This window comes from Astatotilapia calliptera, chromosome 16, assembly GCF_900246225.1.
Source record: "Astatotilapia calliptera chromosome 16, fAstCal1.2, whole genome shotgun sequence".
Lineage (NCBI taxonomy): Eukaryota > Metazoa > Chordata > Actinopteri > Cichliformes > Cichlidae > Astatotilapia > Astatotilapia calliptera.
In genome coordinates this window covers 14,763,389-14,785,071 of record NC_039317.1, presented here as the reverse complement: position 1 = coordinate 14,785,071, position 21,683 = coordinate 14,763,389, and the positions used below count along the sequence as shown (strand labels likewise).

The window sequence follows — 21,683 nt, the reverse complement described above, 5'->3', positions numbered from 1 at the left end:
TTCCATCCCATCACTCAGTATTTTTAAGTCCATTGCAGTACCTTGTGTTCCTCTCAAAATTCCAAAGACACTGACGTCAGATCAGAATATTGCAAGCAACAGGAGATCTCTTTTGCTGTGCACATTTATTTTTAGAATACATTTTCAAGACTGTATATTAGCAATAACATTAAATGTCAATCAGACACGTTTGGTTGATCTCTTCCATATGAAATGTGTTCATCATTAGCACTCTCCATGCGTATGGTACTTTAATGGGGAAATTTTTTCACACCAAACTGCAGTGATGTCTTTAAGACATTATCAGGCAGAAAAACCAATTGCTATGCTGGAACAAAATACTAAGTATGTCCTTTCTGCAGCAGACACGTTGGCTGCTATTACCTCAGCCGTCAATCCTCCCTGCCGTTAACAATCCCACCTCTGCCCATTCTCGTCCACCTATGTAGACATCAAGTCTAACAGAGTGTTAGGCTGCTTTTGACAGATGGTATACCAAAGCAAACAAACGATGTCAACACACTTGGATTGACTGAGAATATCAAGGCACTCAGCACCCTGGAACAATTCTAAGCATGTACTGGGAATTTAAAGATAGACTGGAAGAAAAAGTGATAAATAGAGAAACTCAAATACTCTGGCATCAAAACAGAAAACCAAAGCTTTTCCATCCTGACAGGCACCTACAGATCTTGACCACTCTGAGGAGTCAGATCGTGATAGAAAGTGCATCAAACATGCCGTACCGCTACTGATCACGCCAATCCGTGCAGATAGCTTCTATTGATAACTATTGATGGACGCTTTTGTTTTTGTATCCCATTTTCAATTCACATAACCCCTAAAATGCCATTCTTAAAAATAACCACATCCAGGAAATGCTAACCTGATAGTTTGTATATTTTTGTATGACACTACAAAGCATGAATGTTTTGAGTTACATAGGTTTAATTGAGCTTCTCCAGCATTAAACTTTTAAAATGTAAATGCAGTTAGAATTACAACACTGTCGGACGACCCTGTGATAAGTCATCACCGTGGACACCAAAGTACTGTATGTTTCTTAAAATTACTCTTTTTTTTTTTTTTTTATCCTTTTGGGTGTTGGAGTGGTGTAACCTCTACTCAGAACAGCATTAAAGATGACCTATTTTTGTAGCTTCCAGCTCTACATTCTTATTCTGGGACTCCGGTAGAGTAGTTTTGCATGTCAACTGTTATACTGGCCCTCTGTGCAACACCATCAGTTTATGCTCCATCTGAAACAAGCCCTTTTAGCCCCCCTGTCTCTTTTGCCCTCCTCCATGCAAGCTGACTTTCTTATTTCTGGCTCGCTCAGGTTGGACTTCAGCCACCACCTAACTAAAAAACGAATTTAAAAACAACATGTTCCTCATTCTAAAGCTTCACATTTTGAGGCAAACACAGCCACTTCAATACTCTTTCCACCTGCAGGTAGAACACGAACTTTTAGCATTTCTTAAAAAATAAACAACTTTACTGTCTAACAGAAAAAGCATTTTGTGATCAACCAGCAAAGCGTGCAGAGTTTTAATAAGCATGCTCATGATGTCCACGTCAAAGTGGGCATGAGCAGGTGGATGACTGTGTTAAAATCATGTTAAAATCCTAGCTTTTAGCTCAGGATGAAGTCTGAGTTTTTAACTTAGAGTGTACATAAGCCTGCATCATCATTTGAATGCCTGGCTTCATCAAGCACTGTGCTACTTTATGCTGAAGACATAGAGCACTTATATCTCAGTGAGCTGTTCACAAGGCAGTGATGTAATATTCGTTTTCTAAGGGGTGTTATTCAATACGGCTTTAGTAAACAGAGCGTATTTTCTTATTTCAGATATACTGAGTGGAATCAAACACATTTGACTAAATGGAAAATAACTTGAGATAGCAGCATTGTGGATTATACCTCTTGTTTCAACCAACAGGCAGACAGTAGAAATAAGTAGAAAAGGTCATTACCTACCACTTTCACTTTTTCACTCACCTTCAATGTAGAGAGGCTCTACCACATCGTGATTGATGAGTTCAAAGTTTTCATGACCAATCCAGTGCTCCACGTTCCTCTTTCTTCCTGTGAAAAAGTTGTCCACCACAGTCACCTCATGGCCATCCATCATCAATTTGTCAGTCAGATGGGAACCCACAAAACCAGCTCCTCCAGTTATCTAATAGCAAACACACAGTGGTGGATATGTTTGCAATGTCAGGGTATGCGGAGTCTTCTTAAGTGTATATTACGTTACAAAGCAATGAAATGCAGCCTGTGAGCAAACAGTACCTTCAACATAGCATGCATGCAAATCCACAGCTGTATTACACTAGCTACAAGTGCTCCACCGTTTTAAAATACAATTAAATATGCTACGCAAGCCAGCAGGATTCATTATCTCCCATTAAATGAATATTGCCAGTCTTACACAAATCTGTGGAGAGGTTTTGTGCCATTGTTTCACAGATTATTGTGATATTGTATCATAATATAATAGGCTAATATTTTGTTGCTTTACTTTCTACTATTACCTCTTAACATCCACCAAACAAACAACTTAGGGGTTAGGGTTACTAGAAGACACTACAGGGAGTGCAGAATTATTAGGCAAATGAGTATTTTGTCCACATCATCCTCTTCATGCATGTTGTCTTACTCCAAGCTGTATAGGCTCGAAAGCCTACTACCAATGAAGCATATTAGGTGATGTGCATCTCTGTAATGAGAAGGGGTGTGGTCTAATGACATCAACACCCTATATCAGGTGTGCATAATCATTAGGCAACTTCCTTTCCTTTGGCAAAATGGGTCAAAAGAAGGACTTGACAGGCTCAGAAAAGTCAAAAATAGTGAGATATCTTGCAGAGGGATGCAGCAGTCTCAAAATTGCAAAGCTTCTGAAGCGTGATCATCGAACAATCAAGCATTTCATTCAAAATAGTCAACAGGGTCGCAAGAAGCGTGTGGAAAAACCAAGGCGCAAAATAACTGCCCATGAACTGAGAAAAGTCAAGCGTGCAGCTGCCAAGATGCCACTTGCCACCAGTTTGGCCATATTTCAGAGCTGCAACATCACTGGAGTGCCCAAAAGCACAAGGTGTGCAATACTCAGAGACATGGCCAAGGTAAGAAAGGCTGAAAGACGACCACCACTGAACAAGACACACAAGCTGAAACGTCAAGACTGGGCCAAGAAACATCTCAAGACTGATTTTTCTAAGGTTTTATGGACCGATGAAATGAGAGTGAGTCTTGATGGGCCAGATGGATGGGCCCGTGGCTGGATTGGTAAAGGGCAGAGAGCTCCGGTCCGACTCAGACGCCAGCAAGGTGGAGGTGGAGTACTGGTTTGGGCTGGTATCATCAAAGATGAGCTTGTGGGGCCTTTTCGGGTTGAGGATGGAGTCAAGCTCAACTCCCAGTCCTACTGCCAGTTTCTGGAAGACACCTTCTTCAAGCAGTGGTACAGGAAGAAGTCTGCATCCTTCAAGAAAAACATGATTTTCATGCAGGACAATGCTCCATCACACGCGTCCAAGTACTCCACAGCGTGGCTGGCAAGAAAGGGTATAAAAGAAGAAAAACTAATGACATGGCCTCCTTGTTCACCTGATCTGAACCCCATTGAGAACCTGTGGTCCATCATCAAATGTGAGATTTACAAGGAGGGAAAACAGTACACCTCTCTGAACAGTGTCTGGGAGGCTGTGGTTGCTGCTGCACGCAATGTTGATGGTGAACAGATCAAAACACTGACAGAATCCATGGATGGCAGGCTTTTGAGTGTCCTTGCAAAGAAAGGTGGCTATATTGGTCACTGATTTGTTGTTGTTTTGTTTTTGAATGTCAGAAATGTATATTTGTGAATGTGGAGATGTTATATTGGTTTCACTGGTAAAAATCAATAATTGAAATGGGTATATATTTGTTTTTTGTTAAGTTGCCTAATAATTATGCACAGTAATAGTCACCTGCACACACAGATATCCCCCTAAAATAGCTAAAACTAAAAACAAACTAAAAACTACTTCCAAAAACATTCAGCTTTGATATTAATGAGTTTTTTGGGTTCATTGAGAACATGGTTGTTGTTCAATAATAAAATTATTCCTCAAAAATACAACTTGCCTAATAATTCTGCACTCCCTGTAGAAGAAAAAACTAGAAGACGTTAACTTTAAAACCAAGTCGTTTGCATGCATTCCTGTGCAATCAATCAATAGTTGCGTATACAAACTTGAATATATATATATAGTGCCATCCATAAATGTCACTCGTCACCCATATCCAGCTTTAATATAAAGGCACCCACCTCCATGTTTCACGGCCAACACTTTGCAGTTGCTGGTGTCCCCAAGCTGTTTAATCTCTTTCACTTTTTCCTTCTTACTCATAATACATAGAGGCTGATATCTTTCAGTGTGTTTCACACCTTGTATGCAGTCACTAAAGTAACTGCCGCACAGTTAATACTCGTGCGAAGTCAGACACACGATCATCCATTTTCCAACAGTACGCCTCTTAATCAATGCAGCATTTGTGTTTCAACTCATGTTCATTGCACTACTTATACTCTTGTGACCTCTTCAATCTTTATGAAAGCTTACTTTCTGTTTTTTATGCTTGCAGTGTCTTTCTAACCTTTCTAACACTTTATCTGCTAAATCATTAATGATTCTACTACACTGAATAAAATACTAAAGGGTTAACTTATTGATTCTTTACTCCACTCCAAGTATGGTCGTTTACTGCTGCTGCTGTCTATTATATCACACAAACAGTAATAGTATATAATTTTTACTTAGGAGTGGATCAGAATGGGAAGCCTCGGCTCCATCATTGATAGCTTTATGATTCCACTCTGCCCATAAACACTCAAGAGTTTCCACCTCAGGATAAGTGGGCTCAGAGTTAAGGGTTACATTCAGAGCTGGTCATTCATTTATAATGAAGACTATATTGTTGTTATCTACCTCACATTTTTATCAGATTGCACAGGGATATTCTCAGCAGGTTAACTGAATGCATGACCTGAATTATTGCCCGTTGTTGGAATAAGATGCATGTTGTGTTTCATTTTCTCATTACCAGTAGGCTCACATAATCCCTTAAAATGTTTATTTTGCACTGATGATATGTACATTTTTAAATTTGAAGTAACTATGCCATGTAGCCATGGCAGTAGACAATGCTTTGTATTCGTACATATTCATTTAGAAAATTAATGAAATTAAACTAATCTCAAATTTGGCCTCAATCTTGAGAAACTGGTTTTAGAACAACTGCTAGCGGTATTTAGTTACAACAGCAAGCTACACAGCACCAAAACTGCTTTTCTAAAGGTTACAAATAACTTATTCATGTCTTCAGACTTCAGACCAGGACAGACACATCTACGTCCTGGTGCTGCTTGACCTCAGTGCAGCTCCGACCAATATGGATTCAGTTGAACTGTTGATCACAATATAAACACATTTTTTTTATTTTAGTTTTGTGAAATCGTTTTTTGTCTGACTCACTTATTTTTATGTGTGTATGTCCAATCCAAGTATTTTGAGGCCACTGTTGTTAACATCTTTTATGTACAGTTACTAAAGTTACCAAATGGTTTTCATTGACCGTAAGAAAATAACAGAACTCTTCACTAACCCCCCCCCCCCCAACAAAAAAAAAAAAAACTGTGCCCACGTCACAACTTCCTGTTTGTTCCACTGCAGGATGGTGAGTAATTCAGAAGGTCCTTGGTTGCTACATTACTGCTCACAGTCTGACTCAAAGGAGGGCTAAAGAGCTAGATAATTAAGTACAGACTTCTTTTGAGAATATCTCGAGATGTTTCTGTGGTACACTGCCAACATTAATACTAGAGCTTATCCTTTTTTATCATATAAAGAATATAAAATTAAGCATAACGTAAAAATGAAAACTATGAATTAGCTTAAAGTTAATTTTTCATAATTGCTTGTGTGGTATCTGTATGTTTCAATGGTTTTCTGTCTGATGTTGTGTAGTTATAAATAAGCTGTATTTAGTTCGCACCATGTCACACAACACTACTGACCTTCTACTTCAGCACTAGGTCCAGCTCCACCCATTTGGCCCAATAGTGAGCACCACTTCAAGAATTAGGGTGGGCTATAGCTGCTGTAAAACTGCTATAAAGCAAGTGTTTTATAGGAAGCACTGATGGCCTTCGATCCAGGTCTGCTCTCTCAGACAGCACCTTAAGATTAGGGATGGGTACCGGTTCTGACATAAACGGTAGTAACCAGACTGAAAAGCAGCGCACATTTCGGTGCTTTTTTTTTTTTTTTTTTCCTGAGATGTCATACACTTTGGATTCTAGCCAATCATTTTACTTTTCCAAGGATAGTAGGCGGGCCCAGGTACACATGTTCTTTTAGAGCAGAGCTACAGATTAAAAGTGCCCAAGGCAAAGCGGTGAAAAGTCTGGCTGTACTTCACAGCAAAAGATGCAAACTCAGCAGCCTGCAACAAGTACTTTAAGGTGATACTGTCAAAGGAGGTAACTCCTCGAATCTGATGAAACACCTGGCGACACATAGCGTTTTTTTAAAAGCCGAGAAATGCACCGTATTTGATAGCTTGCTGCAAGACCTCACACCAAGCACATCTACTGGGTGTGGTAGATCTCCATTAGCAAGTTAGCACAGATCGCCCCGTGCGTGGGGCTGGACGGTGCTTATCATTTTGCAGAAAAAAAGAGACTGCTAAAAATAAAAACATAAGAGGTTTTTGGACAAAGTTTGTGTTCTCCATTCTTTAAGCACCAGTAGAGCACCGTTTAAGCACCGGCACCATTTCAAAAGTACCGATTTGGCACCGGTATCGGATAAAACTTGAACGATACCCATCCCTACTTAAGATACACATTTCTGCAAGTTCTACTTCCCTCAGTTTGCTGTTAACATGGAGATAAGTCAGGCTTTGAGGAAAGCTTGTGCTTCTGTTGGCCGTTGCTTATGAAAGCTCAGGGTTATGTCATGGTTACTGAAAATACAATTTGCACTTGGATGTGTTACATACCAAAATTCTTTTACGATCCTTTTCTGACAGGAATTTCACCGGTGGGTATTTCTGAGAAAAACTGTAAGAGAGAACACAAAAACCTTTTGTAGAGAACATCTGGAGAAACAATCACATAAGCCCAAAGCAAAACAGAACAATCTAGGATCTTACTCTCAATCCAGGTCCTGTAATCTTATTAATAAACATCAATAAACTATATTTTATGGTTACCTTTGGTGTAGCTACAATTAAAAACAAAGATATGAGCTGGTTAATCATTTAGAGAAGTGTATTTATTTCAAGACTGCTTATGGGAATACAACACTGTTTCAAAAATAACCTCAACTTGATTATTAAAACTGGCCTTTAAATAACCACAACGCTGCACCACTAAGCCTGTGCTGTATGCATGATGAAACAAACGAACATTTTTCACAGAACATTCACATTTTTTGTGGCGGAATTATGCCCCACTCTTCTCCTTCAACAATGCTAAAGTTTATTGAGATTCGCTGGCATTCATTAATGCTCAACTCTTTGAAGGTCGCAGCAAAACATTTCAGTCAGGTTGAGTAAAGGACTTTGACCGGGCCATTGCAGCACCTTGATTCTTCTATTTTTTCATTTTAGCCTTTCTGTTGTAGATTTGCTGCTGTGCTCGGGATCACTTTAGTATCTCTGTAAACACAAGTCTGCGCATAAATTGTGTGTACGAACGTTTCACGCAAAATTCAGTGTTTAATCAATAATTTCACGTGTTTTACAAACACATTTTGTAGCAACTCTGACCAAACATATGAACAAATGAAGGCCTGGCTGTCGTAGGAAATTTTAAAATGAATGCGCTGCTACTACTCATAATAATTTTTACTATTGCCTTTTGGTTATTTATGGTTTTCCAAAACATCATGAACCAAAGAATATTTAGAATTACCATAAAAATCAAAAAGTATTCAATATTCCTTATCTATGACATCTTAAACAATCATATATTTCATTACAAAATTAGCTCACTCAAGGGGAAACAATATTCAGTACCTCCATTATTTTAGCTCAAGCTTTTATTCATTGATTTATTTAATTACTTTCTTTTAATACTGTTCACTCACAAGGAAACACTGTGAAAAGCAGCCCCTTTTTTTGGCTTGACAGCTAGTGTAAAGTGTTTGTGCTGATGTGCTGTGTTTGGGTTTTGTCAAACCTTACAGGCAAACATCTCCACTTTGAATTTACCAGAACGTCCACTCTTAGGAACACTGCAGCCTTTTAGTAACACACACCTGAATGCTCCATACCAGCAAACCCTGAGATCTTCTACTTTATAGAGGTGCTCACAGTTGCTGATGATCAAATAACTAAGGCCATTTGATTGGTGACACCTAATTGATATTTCCCCTCTTAAATCCTGTTAAAGCAGTAAGGGAGAACTGTTTTTCACAGGGCTTAGCTTTCAATGATCCACAGTCGCTCTTCAGGAGCACAAGGTAGATATAAAATGTGCTCCATTTAGAGGTTCTTGTTGCCCTCACACATGTTAAACTAGGGATAACGGGCTCATTTAAACACGTACCTTTGTATGTCAGTGTTATTAGCATTAAAGGTACTAAAGACAAATATGTATAATTAACACCTTCAAGCTGGATTACTGTACCCAGAGATGCTACCATAAAAACAATGCAAAATTAGGTTAATTAATTGATAGCCTGTGATGTAGAAATCTTCTTATCACAAGTAACAAATACCACCAGATGCAATTAATTAGCTGCTGTTGCATTCATTCTGTCTTCAACGTCTGTTAAAGAGAGATAAACCTTTTAAATAAGCACAGAATGTTAATCCATGTGCAAGTTATTCAGATGCAGCATTCTCAGTCTATAAGTGCCCTTTCAAATGAAAATTCAACAGTTTAAAGTAGGAAATGAAGGCATATATAACGCTGACCCTTAAACCTACTTATTAGTCCATTAAGCTTTCCTTCACACCGAGCTATGAGCAAATATTTTAAGATCTCAATGGAAACAAAAACAACAAAAAAACCAGATACAAACCTTTGTTCCAGGTCACGAATCTTTTCTTTGAGAGGAGCCACAACCTAAAGTGAGATAAAAAAGGGAGAAATGCATGAGCTGAATTAGCAATGCCCTTAAGTAAATAATAAATTAATCCTCCAGTGGTTCAATTTTACCACCGCAGCATGCTAATGTAAGTTTATCACTAAGTTCATGTTATTTTCATAACATTGATTTAGTCAAGAGATGAAATCATGTGTATTCCTTGCAAAACGTGCAAATTTTTATGTTTACTGAATATTCCTGTCCTTTAGACCCAAACTAGTCCTATACAATACAAACAATTCAAAAAGCATAGTGATCCCTATGGACATTTCAAAATATTTTTCCTTTGGTACAGACAATTCAAAAAAGAAATTACACAAATACAAAAAATGATTAGTGCACAAACTTACACTTTAGAGAATTACAGATTAAAGCAGCAAGAAATGATAGATATTCCCAGAGAGAATTGAGTCAGGGCTGATGGAAACATTTCACTGTAGTTGAAGAGAAATGTGAGTCGAATTTCAAGATTAAAAGGATGGAAAAAGGATGAACTTCACAGACAGCAACTTTGTCAAATGTATCGTATAGCCAATGATTTATAATAACCAAATGCTATAAACACGCTCGCTGCGGATTGTTTTAATATAATTCCCTATTTCACTGCAGGATTCTTCTCAAAAAACCTGACCTGTCAAATGTCAGAAATAGATTTTTTTTATTTTAGTTTATATCTAACAATTTTAAAGGACAGAAAACCAACATGACTATATTAACACTGCCTGTTTTGTCTGACCAACACTCTGAACCAGCAATTACAACTTCACTGTATGCACTGAACTCGAGAGAAACCAGAACAAAACTAATTTATAGTACCGTTGCATTAAAAATAACTATTCAATGAAGTCTTTGCCTATTACTCAAAACTCCCTGCAGCTACCTGCAGTGACAGTGTTTTCTACAGGTATAACTATATGACTGAACTAGAATCTACCCCTTGCATTTCTAGGCCAACCACTCAACCTGTGGTTTGCATCCATTTGTGTGTTTAAATAAATACATGGAGTAAAGACTTTCAAAGTATTTAATAGTTGGGAACCACAGACCTTTTAAAAGGTCAAAAGATATTTTTGGGGCATTTACCAATTGGAAGGCCAGTGGTTCAATTCCCAGCCCTTCCAGGCAGCACGTTAAAGTGTCCCTGAGCAAAATACTAAACCCTAAACTGTCCCTGATGAATCACAGAAGCTTGTGTGTGACAGTTAGAATCTGCTTAAAAGGCACAGAACAGAGTATGTGTGCTTATGTGGTCAGGTGAAATGGCATGTAGTCTAAAATGCAACAGCCCATATTATAAAATACCCTCACCTTATTGTTTTATCCCATTAACACTGGTTTGTAATATTACCATAAGAGCAAATAAATCCTCAAGTCATCAACAAAACCACGTGTTGTGTGATCACAGTGACCTTGGCCAATGGCAAAAAAAGAAATCTAATCAGCCGCACCAAATGTAATCAATTTCCCTCCATATGTTCCTGCAATATCATTCCCACGAATGGGCCAAACATGAGCTCACAGTGACATCTGATCGTCAAATAAAAAGTATTCACTTTTGACTTCAACTATGAAAATAAAATCCCCTGCTTTCAAGAGCAGTCATGTTAATGAGAGTGTGACGGTTGGACGAAGGTACAGACGGACAAGCCAAAAAAAAAAAAAAACGCAGCACCTCTGGGCACAGCTGTCGTGGCACTGAGGCATAAACAGGACTGAAGAGGTTTCAGGATGCACAAAGTGCAACAATCCTATTTTTAGCTAACAGGAGTAAAATCTCCTCACAATCTTTTATTGAATTCATTTAAGTGCTTTATGGCAGCAAGTCATTTCCCAGGTTCAGTGTATAAATAACAAGTCTGCTTGCACCTCATGTTATAATCACAGTGTGGATTTATACTTCAAACTTCAAACTGATTAAAAGGTTACCAGTAATATGATGGCTTTCACGGGATCGAAAACTCCAAGGTCAACATCATAACAGACTGCAATTATTTCAGTGACCATCTGCAATCTGTGAAAAGCACTCACTTTTAGTCAGTGTTAAGGGAATTATAATTGCTTTTACGAAGCTGGCTTTAAACAGTGTGTGTCCTCGTGTGCATCAAATTCAGTTTCGATTCAATTTGCTGGATGGAGCCAACAAAAATGAACTCCAAATAACTGTTTTCCTGAAGAAAAACACAGATTTACATTCAAAAACTCTGAGTGATACACAGCAACTGAAAATTTCAATGCATGCAATGCTACACCAGCTTTATCATGTGACTCTATGATTAGTTCATTACCAGCCCCCTGGAGAACTTCAGGACATGTTGAGGAGGTAATTTAGCCATTTGAATCAGCTGTGTTTGATCAAGGACACATCTAAAACCTGCAGGACACCAGCACTCGAGGCCTGGAGTTGCTCCCCCCTGGATTAATGTAAATCGACAAATCTTCATTAACGGATATGTTACAGCAGATTTGCAGACTATCAACCAAACAACAATTATTTTACCTCTAATAATCTTGCCCTGATCTAAGTAACTATTGTGTACCAGACTGTGTCACAAAGTGAATACTCACATTAAACCTTAATGTAAAAGTAACAAAAAAATAACAAAAACAACTTTTTTCTAAGAGTCAAAACTCAGGAAATGTTTCATTACTTTAACAAGAAACAAAGAGCATCTATCTAGCTTTTTTATACTGAAATAGTAAAGAAAACTCTATACACATACTGCACACAATAACCACCAAGTTGAAATGGTAAGCGTTTAATTATTATTTTGACGGGGGGTTATAAGTTAGTGCAGTATATTTAAGACCAAAGTCAAAACCAACAACTCAACCATTAAAAAAAAAACCTTAAAAAAGCTTCTAGTCTTTATTTAACATTTTTTTCAGACCTGTCACAGAATGATGAGGCGTAGACAAATGTAAACAGCAAAAATTAGCTGGTGAGTGTTTTTTTGTTTTGGTCTGCAGACCTGACTCCACGCATCTACGATCCTATTCGTCACCACTTGTACAAATATTTAAATCCATTTTCACTTCATGAAAAATCCCCTGCAGTTGGTCACACTTAACTATCCACCTGTGCTGCCTGTTCTAAATCCTAGAATTAGGAGTCAGCTCACAATTTGTCGCTCGCCTGAGAATAATAATTTCCCTCGGCTACAGAGCTTATTGCGCAGTAACTGCTGCAGCTGTTACTGATGACGACACTGTTAATTCACTCAACAAGAAGCAACCCTGCTGTGCACTATTTGTAGATCTGTCCAAGGCTTTTGATACTGTCAGCAACAGTCTTGTCACAGAATTTGCTCTTTGTGGGTTTTGATGTTTAATGCCTTAACAGATTTGAAATATATCTCCCAGGATTACGTCTAACAATAGTTTCACCCAAGTCACAAGAGGGCAGATAAAGATGTGCATGCAGATTTACTACTATTTACTCTTTACCAAAATTCAATACTTCAGAAAATAATTTATGATTAATGTTTCCAGTCTTATGCATGTACTAAATTACATTCAACAAAAACTGCAGTTACATGCTCTTCTCCACATCATTTACATTGCTTGGGCGACCCTTCCAGCCTTATAGAAAAACTGTCCTCGAAAGATAACACTGAATATTTTAACTGTGGCTATCTGCAAAAGTGCTGCTGGACGAGATCATTATAGCACTTTTTATGGAGTTATATTGAAAGCTTTGATGATCCTTGCTGACAGAAGGCACCCTCATTTATATAACTTTATCACTTGCTCTAATAATAAAATAAATAAATAAATAAAATTAAAAAAAAACAGGTCACAGAAAAACTAGAGCAAGAAACATAAACAATACAATCGTTGAACTAGGAACAGCTGGTTTCCAATAGCAATTTCCTGACAATAATTTGACAGCAAGCAGTACAAAAAGGCTGGAAAGTATGTGTCAATATATTATTCAGTCAACAGTTGTTCAGTTTTTAGCAGAGTATTGATAAGCTTCAAACAAAGAAATGTCATCCTAGAGGTTAAAAAACAAACAAACAAACAAAGAAAAAACCAACCATCCACTTTACTCTTAAATTCATGGTAATCTGTGAGTCAAGAAAAAAAAAGTGAGTCAAAAAACAAATAAAATTCTAAAGACTATGTTGAAAAGAAACTAACTGTGTTATAGGTCTTCCAAACTAAATAAAAAAAATTCTAAACTTACAGTTTGGTAACAGAAAAAACTACAATACATGGTCAATGAAAAGTATATAAACAAATAATAAGAAAAGTGACTCCAACCATATGAAAAGCAGATTATTGAACAATTTTGACAAAAAGGTGACCTAATTTGGGGTGGTGGGTGTGTTTTTCAACAAAAAAACAAAACAAATCTCGGTCAGATTAATAAGGAAAGAAGTAAAAGCATGGATTGTCCCAACACGTACACCTTTGTGAGGGCGTATTCTAGTAAATTATTAATACAAATGTCAAATATGTCTGTGAAAAAGTGAAACAGTAGCTGATAACACAGAGCAGAGCTCCTTGGACCTGTGAATATAAAACAGATCAGTGTGGTGAGAACTGCTTTTTTGTTTCAAACTCACGTCTTCAATTTGTTGCTTGATCTTCATTTCTCCGATTTCTTGTATTGATCTATGAAGAGAGAGAGATACAAAGAAAAGGCCAAAGGACTTAATCAAGGACAAGGATATAACTACAAGTTTAAGCATGCTGTGACCTATAGGCAGCAACACACAACACATCACCTGTCTGTTCATTCAACCCTCTACATTCATTGTTTCTGCTTACTGTTAACTGATAGCGAAGCAGAACAGGGATGAGTGTTTCCGGCTAGCTCAAGAAGGTAATCAATTATAATAATGATTAAAAGGCAAGGGAAAAGTCCAGCTAAATGCAACTGATTAATACAATACAGAAATGTCTTACATGCTTTACCCAAATCACAGTAAATATTTTGTATAGCTTTATTTCATTACATGCACCTAAGTAGCTTAATGTTTTTATCAATTACCTTCTAAACTTAATTTGAATTTATTTGCATGTCTAGTAGTGACATGGCTTGTTTAACCCTTCATATTTACAGATCGACACAACAAACATTCAAATATTGATTTCAAATATTGCGATCAAATATATCGATGCATAAATAATCCCAGTGAGCCAAAAGCTCTGGCTTGAGACTGCTCTAAAAGCTCAGTTTCCAACATTTTTTCTACTTTTGCGTTGTGCTGATGTCAACTGAAGGGAAGTAGTATGCAAGTATTTTCTGTTTTGGTTGACACCACAACAACAGCCAAAAGGCAAAATGTTTGTTCTCACAACATCACAGATGACTAAACAACACAGCCCAATTTGAAGCCGGATTTTGGGCTAGGCTAATGCTCTCAGAGGGGGGAGTCCCATCTGTAAATTACACTGCTGAAGAGCCAGAACCGCTAGATGTAAATAACATTATATCAATGAAATGTTTGTCTTGTATGGATAATCAGATCAAACAGCTTATGACTATAGTCTGCTATAAAGCTGCTCTCTGTAATCCCACTAAGCCGTTTAAGCTGTTTTACAACAGCTAAAAAAAAATGTATGTAGAAAAGCAGTTAAAAGCAACAATGAGAGAGATGCAACACAGTCACTATTTTATGCACTTCTATATTTCCTGAGTGCAGAAGGCTTCCACTTCTGTTTGCATTTCAGACCATTTCTCTCAGGTATCTTTTAACAGGAATACAAATATTTTTTTCTGAACAGCAAGCACAATCCAGGAATAAAATACAGAGCTGGAAGCGAGCATAGCTGACTTCAAAGTCAGCCAGCATACCCACCATCTTTGAACAGGATTAACACATCTTACTACGCGCTGCTTTTTCACCATCGCTACCACACTGCAGCTGTTTCATTACAATTCAATCTACTCCTGACAGCTAAGTCTCCTCAGAACGCCAGGAGTAGAATGCCTTTTTTATATTACTCCTTTTATTTCATATCATAAAAGGCGGTAGATTCATAACCGTAAATTCCTGTTGTTGTGCAGCAATAAGCATCTGTCATTATGGAGTAATGACACATTGTAGACTGATCTCCACAGACACTTGTCAGGACTGGTTAATTAAACAGATAAAACAGCACAAAACAGAAGAGCAGAATGGTCGTCTTCATGAGACGCCCTACTTCTGGCAAAAAATGAGACATTATAGAGATGAGTAAACATTATGCCAGCATTCGGGGAATGCTATCAATTCTGATTAGTGTTAAGTGCATCGTTGGAGACTTACATCGGCTATATTTTTTCCCACCCATTTGAAGTACAACAATTTGGCCACAACTACTAATACAAAAGCTTCCTCGGCATGTTTACAATTTGAAACAGAAAAAAGCTGGTATTTATGTTTATGAGTTTATTAAACACATCTACATAAATGTCTTGATGTCTCGCAGATTTTCTGCATTTTATGCTTCAAGCCCTTCATAGGGCTTGTTGAAATCAATCACATCTGTCAATAGCCTAATCACATTTAAAGTGTTGATAAAATTCTGGTGTGGCAAACCATGCAAAACATTGTACAGATAATCAAGTTAATGTGCCGAGTGAGGCTAATGTTAACAGTGCTACTGACAGCAGTCTTCTATCACTGAAGGTTAATTTTCACACAGCTGTGCAGCATGTGTTTACACATCAGTCCCATCGAGTGGTTACATGCCAGTTTACTCTGACTCAGTTTACATTCACCCATTCATTTTCTAAAACAACACAAAAGAAGGCTAGCTATACAACTTCCCATAACTGAGGGAGCACTGCTGACATCAGCGGAGACAAGGAAAAAAATCTAATTGTGTCTAAATGTGAATTCTCCTCACTTTAATTTGATCCAAATGGAAGAAAAGTATTAGTATTGAGTAGGGCTGCAACAAACGATTATTTTGATAGCTTACAGCTTGAAGTGTTTAAGGTATTTGCTAACTAAAAATAAAGACAAGATGATTGTTTATTAAACTTTTAATGAAATTTGCAGATGTCTCAGTGGAGTTTAATAAACTTGGCCGTCTGTTCTATGTAAAATATAACAGGACACTGGAGTAAATTCTCTACCATTTCACACTTCTGTTTAATCAGTTCTGTTTGACATTTATTCAGCTGTGTAAAAACGATAACTTTAATCTCAGCCAAACCAATTTACTGAGGAACAAATAAAACACTGAAAAAAGCCAAACAATAACATTTTTAAATTAGCTGACTTATATATCATGTTTAACCTGAGTAACGAAAGACCACGGGGGTTTGAAAATTATAGGCTGGGAGTCCGGTGTTCTCACCAGCTCTAGTAAGCCTTGAACCCCGGCTAGCTATCGAGCTGGTGGGTAACAGACGTCTCCGAAAACATTGGAGCGCTTTTGAAAATATGTGGTGTCTTGATAAACTGAGCAGATATTTGAAGTTTACACAGCTACATTCTCGCCTGAAAATATGTTAACAGTTTATTTTGTGAACCAGAAAGAATAAGAGTAATATTAAAACTAAGTAGCTGCCGCCATTGTTGGAAACTGGAATTGGCAAGGCCGCGTCACTGTAACGTAATTGGCCTACAAATGCGGCCTCCGAAGGATGGAGGTCACTGCTTCTTCTTATTCTTCGGGGGTTTAACGGCAGCTGGCATCCCTGGACATGCAGTGCTACCATCTTCTGATTCAGCCCGTTATTACACTCTTAAATCCTACTACTTATTCCTGCGTCTTTCGGGATCTTACAAAGCTTCAAACAACACGTCGACTATTAAATTAGTCGTCAACGATTTTAATAGTCGACGTAATCGTGACTATTAGACTAATCGTGGCTGCCCTAGTATTGAGCTTTTCCCCACAGTAGCTACTCAAACTGAAAGAGTGTGTGTGTGTGTGTGTGTGTGTGTGTGTGTGTGTGTGTGTGTGTGTGTGTGTGTGTGTGTTTTTAAACACATTCATAGAGTACTTCATGCTGTGAACTTGAATGCTTTATATTCATTGGATCCACAACTACAACCATTTCAGAATCACTAATGTCTCTGGACTGCGGGTGGAAGTTAAGGCACCCACAAGGAGAACATGCAAACTCCACAGAAAGGCCTTGGCCAACAAGAAGAGTCAATCCAGACCATTTTTCCTGTAAGGCAACAGTGCTAACCACTGTACCGCCCAAGTATGGCAATTAACTAAGACCAAGCATAACTTTTATGAATGTTTATCATACTTTTCCGTTCTCATTCATTTGCTGTTTGCTAAACCGTGTATGCAGTATAAAATCCCCACTGACTGCTCTTAAACAGCTATTAATTTAATCTAAAACATTGCAATGATGACATTAACAAGCAAAATGCCAATCACTGCAGTGACTGTTGTGCACTTTTTCAGAGTCAGTAATAAACTATGGTGTAAAACAAAGGTTTCAATTAATAAAGCAGTTCTGCTTTATTAAGACAAAACATAAGGCTCCTATGGCTGTGTGAATATGGGAGAACAACAAGTTTCAATTTTACTTGGCTGATGTTTTTTGCTCTAATAACTATAATTAACAGTACACAAGTATTTTTTTTATCTTTTCATTAATGGAAATTTCATTTTGTATATGTATAATAAAACACTGACCTTTTAATGGCTCTACACCTGCTGCAACAGGTTACAGATACTATTGTTCACTTTACCTCAAGTCTCAATGTAAATGCTTAAAGTTATTGTACTTTTGTACAAATATAATCAAACTAAAAATGAAAAGCAGTATGTTATAATTCATCTTATGTTTTACATGTTTGTGACACTGTAGTGACACATCCAAAACCATTTTAGATGGCAATAATGCTACTGTATCTGTCTCAGGTTCTTTGAGCACTTTAAATAATGCTGACAGCTGAGTGGGTCATGTTGGAGCTAATGAGGACTGAACAACAGTTCAGTATCTCAGTATAGTTTCTCTCTGAAATTACATAAATGCACGAATAAAGGAAAAAGCAGATTGTTACCCTCTCAGATTACCAACTACTACATTACCATTATGAGACAGACAGAGTTGTCCTGGCCAGTAAATTAGTGACGCATTAGGTACAATACTATATTCACACACAGCACACGGGCAAATTGGTCATGGGTTAATCAGCTGCCATTCCCATTATGGAGGCTTGGGACCAGCACTATGAGTAAACCAGCTTTTGATCCCCAGACGCAGAGTTTGTGTCTCCTCTCGGCCTCAAACCAGGTTTACTTGTTAGTTAAGTTGGGCAGCAGCGACTGGTGGAAAAACTTGTAATGCGAGTATCTACAAAAGCTGCCAGATGGCTGAGAATCCAAGCTTCCAAACCTGTTATGAAGACAAACGGCAGGTGCATTTCCTTTTCCCCCCCATTTAGAATTGTGTTATTTTACAGTTCTAATACTTTACCTATTATTCTACAACATAGAAATAATAGAAATAAATGTATCAATATTTCCCCCCAAAGTTTTGGGCCTACAAGCAGTCAGAGCAGTTTGTGTCAGAATTAGAAGCAAAACAAAGGAAATAAAACGTGTATTTTTTAAACAGACTATCATCAATCATACAGTCATATTGATAAGAAAATCCACAGGATGCTGCGCAGTCCTCTGCAAAACAAAGTACACCCTTACTTCTAGGAATTAAGAGAGTAAGTAGAAGCCGTACATTGATCTGGAGGAGTCAGGCGTGTGTTAACATAATGCTATGATCTTCCTGGGAGTGAACATACCAGCAAATTCCCCCCGAGGTCAGACCATTTAATACTCAGAGACATTAAAAAAAAAAAATCAACATCCTTTGGACAAACAAGAAGAAAGTGGAGATGTTTGCCCATAATGCACAGCACCACATTTGGAGAAAACCAAACACAGCCTATCAGCACAAACATGTAATACCAACAATCAGGCATGTTGGTCGAGGGCTGATGATTAGGGTTTGTTTTGCAGCACAGGACCTGTGCACCTTGCAGTTATTGAGTCGACCATGAACTCCTCTGTATGCCAAAGTATTTTAAAGTCAAATATGAGACCATCTGCCTGACAGATAAAGCCTTGCTGAAACTGGGTGAAGCAGTTGGTCCATGAACCCTAGAACAGCACCAAATCGACAGCAGAATAACTTGGACATTAGGGTGGAGCAAGGGGTGTTGTGTTCCAACCACCCAGACAAAGTCCAGACCTAAACCTGAGTGAAATGCTTTATTGCAACCTTAAGAGAGCTTTGCATAAACAAATGCTCCCAGCCGTGAATGAAGTGAAGCAATGTCGTAAAGAAGAGTGGGACCACAATTCCTTCACATTGATATGAGAGACTGATAAAGTCACACAGAAAGCCATTACTTCAATTGTTGCTGTTAAAGCTGGTTTTACAAGCTACTGAATCATGGGGTGTGTAGTGTACTCAGTTCTCCCAAAGGAATGCACAGAGTTCTGTGAAAAGTCTCTTTTATATGATTATACATGATTTCAAGCAGAAGATAAATGAATTACTATACCTCATGTTGGTGTATGTTCCCCAAACAGCTAAAAGAGAGAAAGAGAACACATAATAATGGCATCATCATGAATGCAATACGAATAAACAGAGCAGTGCCACATTGAGGCAGCTAGACTTTCAATGATAAACACAAAAACCGCTGAAGACAAACAAGTAATGAAAACTGATCCAATTGTTTTTTCAACTACTGCTGTACAGTTTCACAAGTGGATCTGATATCACTGAGCAATGAACTTACTATAGCAGTTAGTGTCGTTATTAGAACTGTCACATTTTGACTGTGTCCAATCTCTGAACACTTGCAACAAATGTTTATTCTCAGTATTAATTAGCCTGCTCATTACTTTGTCAATTTTTCAGATTAATTCCTAAAATATCCTTTAAATTTCCCAAAGGCATTAGAAACAATTATATGAAATCAAAAACATCCAGAGGGGGCGAATTGTAGGCAGTCTACCCTTTGAAAGGTGCACTCTGGAGGACTAGAGGACTGGGGGGCTTGGCCACCCAACAGTTGGTTGTTGTCACACAGTTTGTCATGAGTGAAAATAAACTGTAGAGATGGCAACTTGGCGACAAGAATAAAAGATTTTTTAAAAATCGTACGCTTACAGGCAATATAGGCGATCAAAGCGAGGGCAAAAAGCAGCTTCATGATTCTTCTGTTTAAGCTTGATATCATCCAGATGATCCGCTTCATCATCCGCTCAATGCAGCAGGACCAGGAAACAAGCGAACCGCACGTTCAGGTCCAGCTATAGCATTTTGTTTTACAGCGGTTCATGTCCTCGGTGTGTCTCGGTTTTACTGGGCGGACAGGCTGGCGATGGCACCACAAATTCACAGAAAGTGTAGCCTGGCGGGGCAGGCAAGGGACAGATGCTACGTCCTGCTACGTCAACACCGAGCGGGAGCAGTTTACGTGGCTAGCAGCGCACGCACAGGTAGCACACAAAAAGGTGGCAATCTAAACCGTGGAGTGTCAACGTTCACAACTACGCCTAAACTTATTCGCTGACCCCATTTATACCCACACGGAGAAGGCGGTCATATTAGCTGCAGTACATGGCTACTTCTTTCGTACGCGGATGTGACTATCACACAGCTTCAAACTACTGTAACGCATTGATAACACTACGGACAGTTAGCCGTTAGCTTCACATTAAGCTACGCCTGTATAACAAGATTCTAAACTAAATATAACTGTCATTGAAACAATAGCAGAAATAAGCCGTGGCTAACGTTCATATTCGAATAAGCACCGCGAGAATAAATAAGTCGCTAATTTTAACCCCACTGAAATGTCGAAGTTTGCTCCTCTCGCCTGGGCCAAGGAATAACAGATGAGCGACTGCTCGGTGCTCGATTAAGCAGCCTGATTTTCTTGCAGCCTCTGTGACGTTCGTGAAATGTTGTGTGTGTACATATATACAATTTTATTTTTTAATTTTAGACATATCTTCCCCAAATTGTTGTTATTTGTAGTATTTTTTTTAATTCCATTCTTTAAGAAGGCGTAGCTTTCAAGTTCCAAACTCATTTCTTTTCATAACACACAATGGCTCATTCATTGCGCTACTTTCCAGTCTGAAGTGAACCTTGTTGAGTTTCCCATTTAAACCACTGTATCCCATTTTCCGCTTACTTGTTCTTGTTTATATACTACTGGGCGTAGTGTACCTGGAATCGAGTATTTTAACCGATGCATGAAACCACACATTTATAGACATAGGTTTTAACGGCTGCCGTTTTCTTTGTGAGTAGTCATCTTCAAGTCAAGTCATCTTTATTTATATAGCACATTTAAAAGACATCAAGTGTCGGCCAAAGTGCTGAACAAAGGGAGAATATAATGAAAGAATGAAAGTAGAAAGAAAACATTTTGAAAAAGAATTGTAAGACATGTAAGAGTATATAGCATATAATGTACATGCAAATATGCACATACATATACAAAACTGTACACATTCACGCACAACTACACATATGTGAACATAACATATATGCACATACAACATCATCCAATAAGATAAGAGACCAAATAGACAGAATA

At 38.1% G+C, this 21,683-nt stretch overlaps 1 protein-coding gene across 1 annotated transcript in view; it reads right to left on the bottom strand.

Moving 5' to 3' along the window:
* uxs1 (UDP-glucuronate decarboxylase 1) overlaps positions 1–21,040 on the bottom strand; it is a 35,543-nt gene extending 14,503 nt beyond the window's left edge. The window contains exons 1-6 of the mRNA XM_026144178.1: positions 20,243–21,040; positions 19,629–19,656; positions 13,722–13,770; positions 9,088–9,131; positions 7,058–7,118; positions 2,006–2,186 (exon numbers count right to left, since the gene is read on the bottom strand). Of these exons, the coding sequence (XP_025999963.1) occupies positions 2,006–2,186; positions 7,058–7,118; positions 9,088–9,131; positions 13,722–13,770; positions 19,629–19,656; positions 20,243–20,333 (454 nt within the window). The 5' untranslated portion in view covers positions 20,334–21,040. The remainder of the gene's footprint in view (positions 1–2,005; positions 2,187–7,057; positions 7,119–9,087; positions 9,132–13,721; positions 13,771–19,628; positions 19,657–20,242) is intronic.
* Between the last annotated feature and the right edge of the window lie 643 nt (positions 21,041–21,683).